General features: G+C 53.5%; 1 protein-coding gene across 1 annotated transcript in view; it reads right to left on the minus strand.

Annotated features, from left to right (window-relative positions):
• The window catches only part of LOC104496215 (sodium/calcium exchanger 1-like), a gene marked incomplete at its 5' end in the record, with an annotated part of 10,176 nt that extends 7,860 nt beyond the window's left edge, over positions 1-2,316 (minus strand). The window contains one exon of the mRNA XM_010139296.1: positions 2,210-2,316. Within this exon, the coding sequence (XP_010137598.1) occupies positions 2,210-2,316 (107 nt within the window). The remainder of the gene's footprint in view (positions 1-2,209) is intronic.
• Positions 2,317-2,630: the final 314 nt, after the last annotated feature.

Here is a 2,630-nt window from a genome sequence, read left to right on the forward strand (position 1 = left end):
AAAAAACCAACCGCCCAAAACCCCGTTAACCCCCCCCGTTAACCGCCCCCCCCGCCAATCATTGCATGGCCAAAGCAGCAAATAGCATCCTTTACAATCCTGACTCGCCTTTCAGCTAGTGAGCTGGCAGAGCGGAGCTTCCCCCAGGCTTCCTCGGTTATCTTTGTGACCAGGAAGATGAGGAGCTTTCTTTCCTTTCCCTCTTGTTTTCACTTAACAAATTTTAGCCGGGATCTTGTGAGTTGGCATCGTGATTCTCAAACCTGTGCTCTGGGAAGCAGAGTTGCTCATGCTGGACTCGCAAGGCTGAGCCCGTGCTGGTCCCGGTCACGCTGCGCCATCGAGCCGTTGAGCTGAGTTGTCACTTTATCCCGGTAACACTGGCTACGCTCCACAGATGCTACAAGCACTGTGTGACGACATAAATCTCCCCTGCAGAGCCTGGGCCATGCCAGCGTGTCTGAATTTTTAGCCCTGCTTCTGCTCGCTAGTCACATAAACCAGCGGGCAATCTGACAGAGGGGATGATGCAGCTGACCGAGACGGTACCTGTGCTGAAGGGGAACGTGGCGTCCTGTCGGGTGTGTTTTTAGCCTGAAATACAGCAGCACGTCCCCACCCAGCGTGGCGACTGCTGGGGGCCCTCCCATGCCAGCGTGTCTGAATTTTTAGCCCTGCTTCTGCTCGCTAGTCACATAAACCAGCGGGCAATCTGACAGAGGGGATGATGCAGCTGACCGAGACGGTACCTGTGCTGAAGGGGAACGTGGCGTCCTGTCGGGTGTGTTTTTAGCCTGAAATACAGCAGCACGTCCCCACCCAGCGTGGCGACTGCTGGGGGCCCTCTCTGTCCTGAACAAATGATATATTACAACCCCAAGCCTGCCGAAGGGAGAGTTTATGTTCCAGAAATCAGAAAGCAGCTCTAAGGCACACCAGGTGCTGCTGCCAGCTGGTCACAGAGGCTTTAACACGGTTCCGTTGTAGCCAGCTAACTATCGTAAGGAACTCGAGAACTGCTTCCTGCTTAGCCACCAATAATGGGCAGAATTAGCTGTTTGCCGTTAATTTTCACTTCATTTTCTAGCGTGAAATAGGCACGGAAAAATAAGCGAACTCTGTCTTTTTGGGAAGGTTTGCAGTTAGTTTAGAAATCTGATAAAAGAGAAAATACGAGTTTTTATTATTCCTGTGAGAAGCTATTATCCAGTGCAGGGCCATGAAGCTTTCTCCGGGTGTAACCAGATTTCTCCTAGACTTATGCATCTTACGGTACTACCTGCTCGTGCCGTGATTCTTGGCTGTCTTTGGACCCTAGCAAAAAGGCTAAAATTACTGCTCTGGCCATACATTTTATTTCAAGCAAAGTTTATTTTATTTTCCAATAAAAATGATGCAGCATTGCCTTTTTACTTCTGGAGACTGAATTTTCTTCTCAGTGAAACAAAGGGGTAGTTGTGACGTGGCAGGGCAGCGCTCTCAAAGTGTCTCTGGAGGCTGGCAATGCTCATCGTCCCCTGCCCCCGTGCTCCAGGGCCCTCCCGGGAGCGTGCCTTGCTCCCAGGGGGTCCTCACAAGCGAGACAGAGTCCTCCCGAAATGAAAGAGGAAAGAAAACAGAGCAAAAAGGTGCAATGGCCAAGCTTTGAAGGAGGGAGGGCAAAACGGCCGGGAGCCAAAGTGCGAGGAGAAAGGAGTGTGAGAGTAGGAAGACACAGAGAAAGCGGACGGCAGCGTCTCAAGAGCTGGTCTGGTTTTACTCTCACACCTTTCACTCCTCGTCGTAGCCACACCGGGTCCCCAAGCACAAGGAAGAAACTGCACTCTTTCTCATACTCCTCACGGTCAAGTACTCTAAGGGTAATGAATTTCCTGTGGGAACACAAGACAAAGGCAAACACATGATTGGCATCACACACACATGCAGTTCACTTCGGGGTGCCATGGTGCCGGAGACGGTTGGGTGGGGGGAAGCGGCTGCACATCCCCCCTGGGGTGTATGGGGAAGGGCAAGAGCATCCCCACCACTCAACCGGGGTCGGACCTTGGTGGGCTGGGAAAAGGCTGAGCTCAGGGGGCATGAGAAGTGTCCTTGCTCCTGCCCTCTTCCAGAGGCGTTGGGGATGCAAGCTCAGTGTTGCAGGTGCCAGGCATGAGTGAGCCAGACAGGGACACACAGGCTGGGCTCAGCCTGGGAGCACATCCCCCACCTTTCTTCTCACTCATCTCCACCAGCTGGGGCTCCCCGATCTCTAGGTAGAAGGTCTTGTTTTTCTCATACTCCTCATCATCTATCACCTTGATTGATATCGTTTTGCTGGAACAGAGAAGAAGAAATAGAGATTCAAGAGTAAGGGGGGAAAAGGGAGGACGGGAGATGGGGAGAGGAGGAGGAGGAGGGTGGAAATGGTAAGAGAAGGGGGCTGCAGACAGGAAACAGTGGGTTTGGTAGCCCAGTCTGGAGGGGCAGCGCAGCTGAAAGCAAAGGGCAGGAGCTGATGGGCTGAGCTGGCCTCCGGAGGAGCGCAGACTACAGGGTCGGAGCACCGGCAGCTCGCGGGGTGCCATCCTCCCTGACACAGCCAGACGTGACGCAGCCCCGACCAACCTCCCCCAGAGGTGCCTTGGCTC

This window comes from Buceros rhinoceros, unplaced genomic scaffold (assembly GCF_000710305.1).
Source record: "Buceros rhinoceros silvestris isolate BGI_N320 unplaced genomic scaffold, ASM71030v1 scaffold9117, whole genome shotgun sequence".
Taxonomy (NCBI): Eukaryota; Metazoa; Chordata; class Aves; order Bucerotiformes; family Bucerotidae; genus Buceros; species Buceros rhinoceros.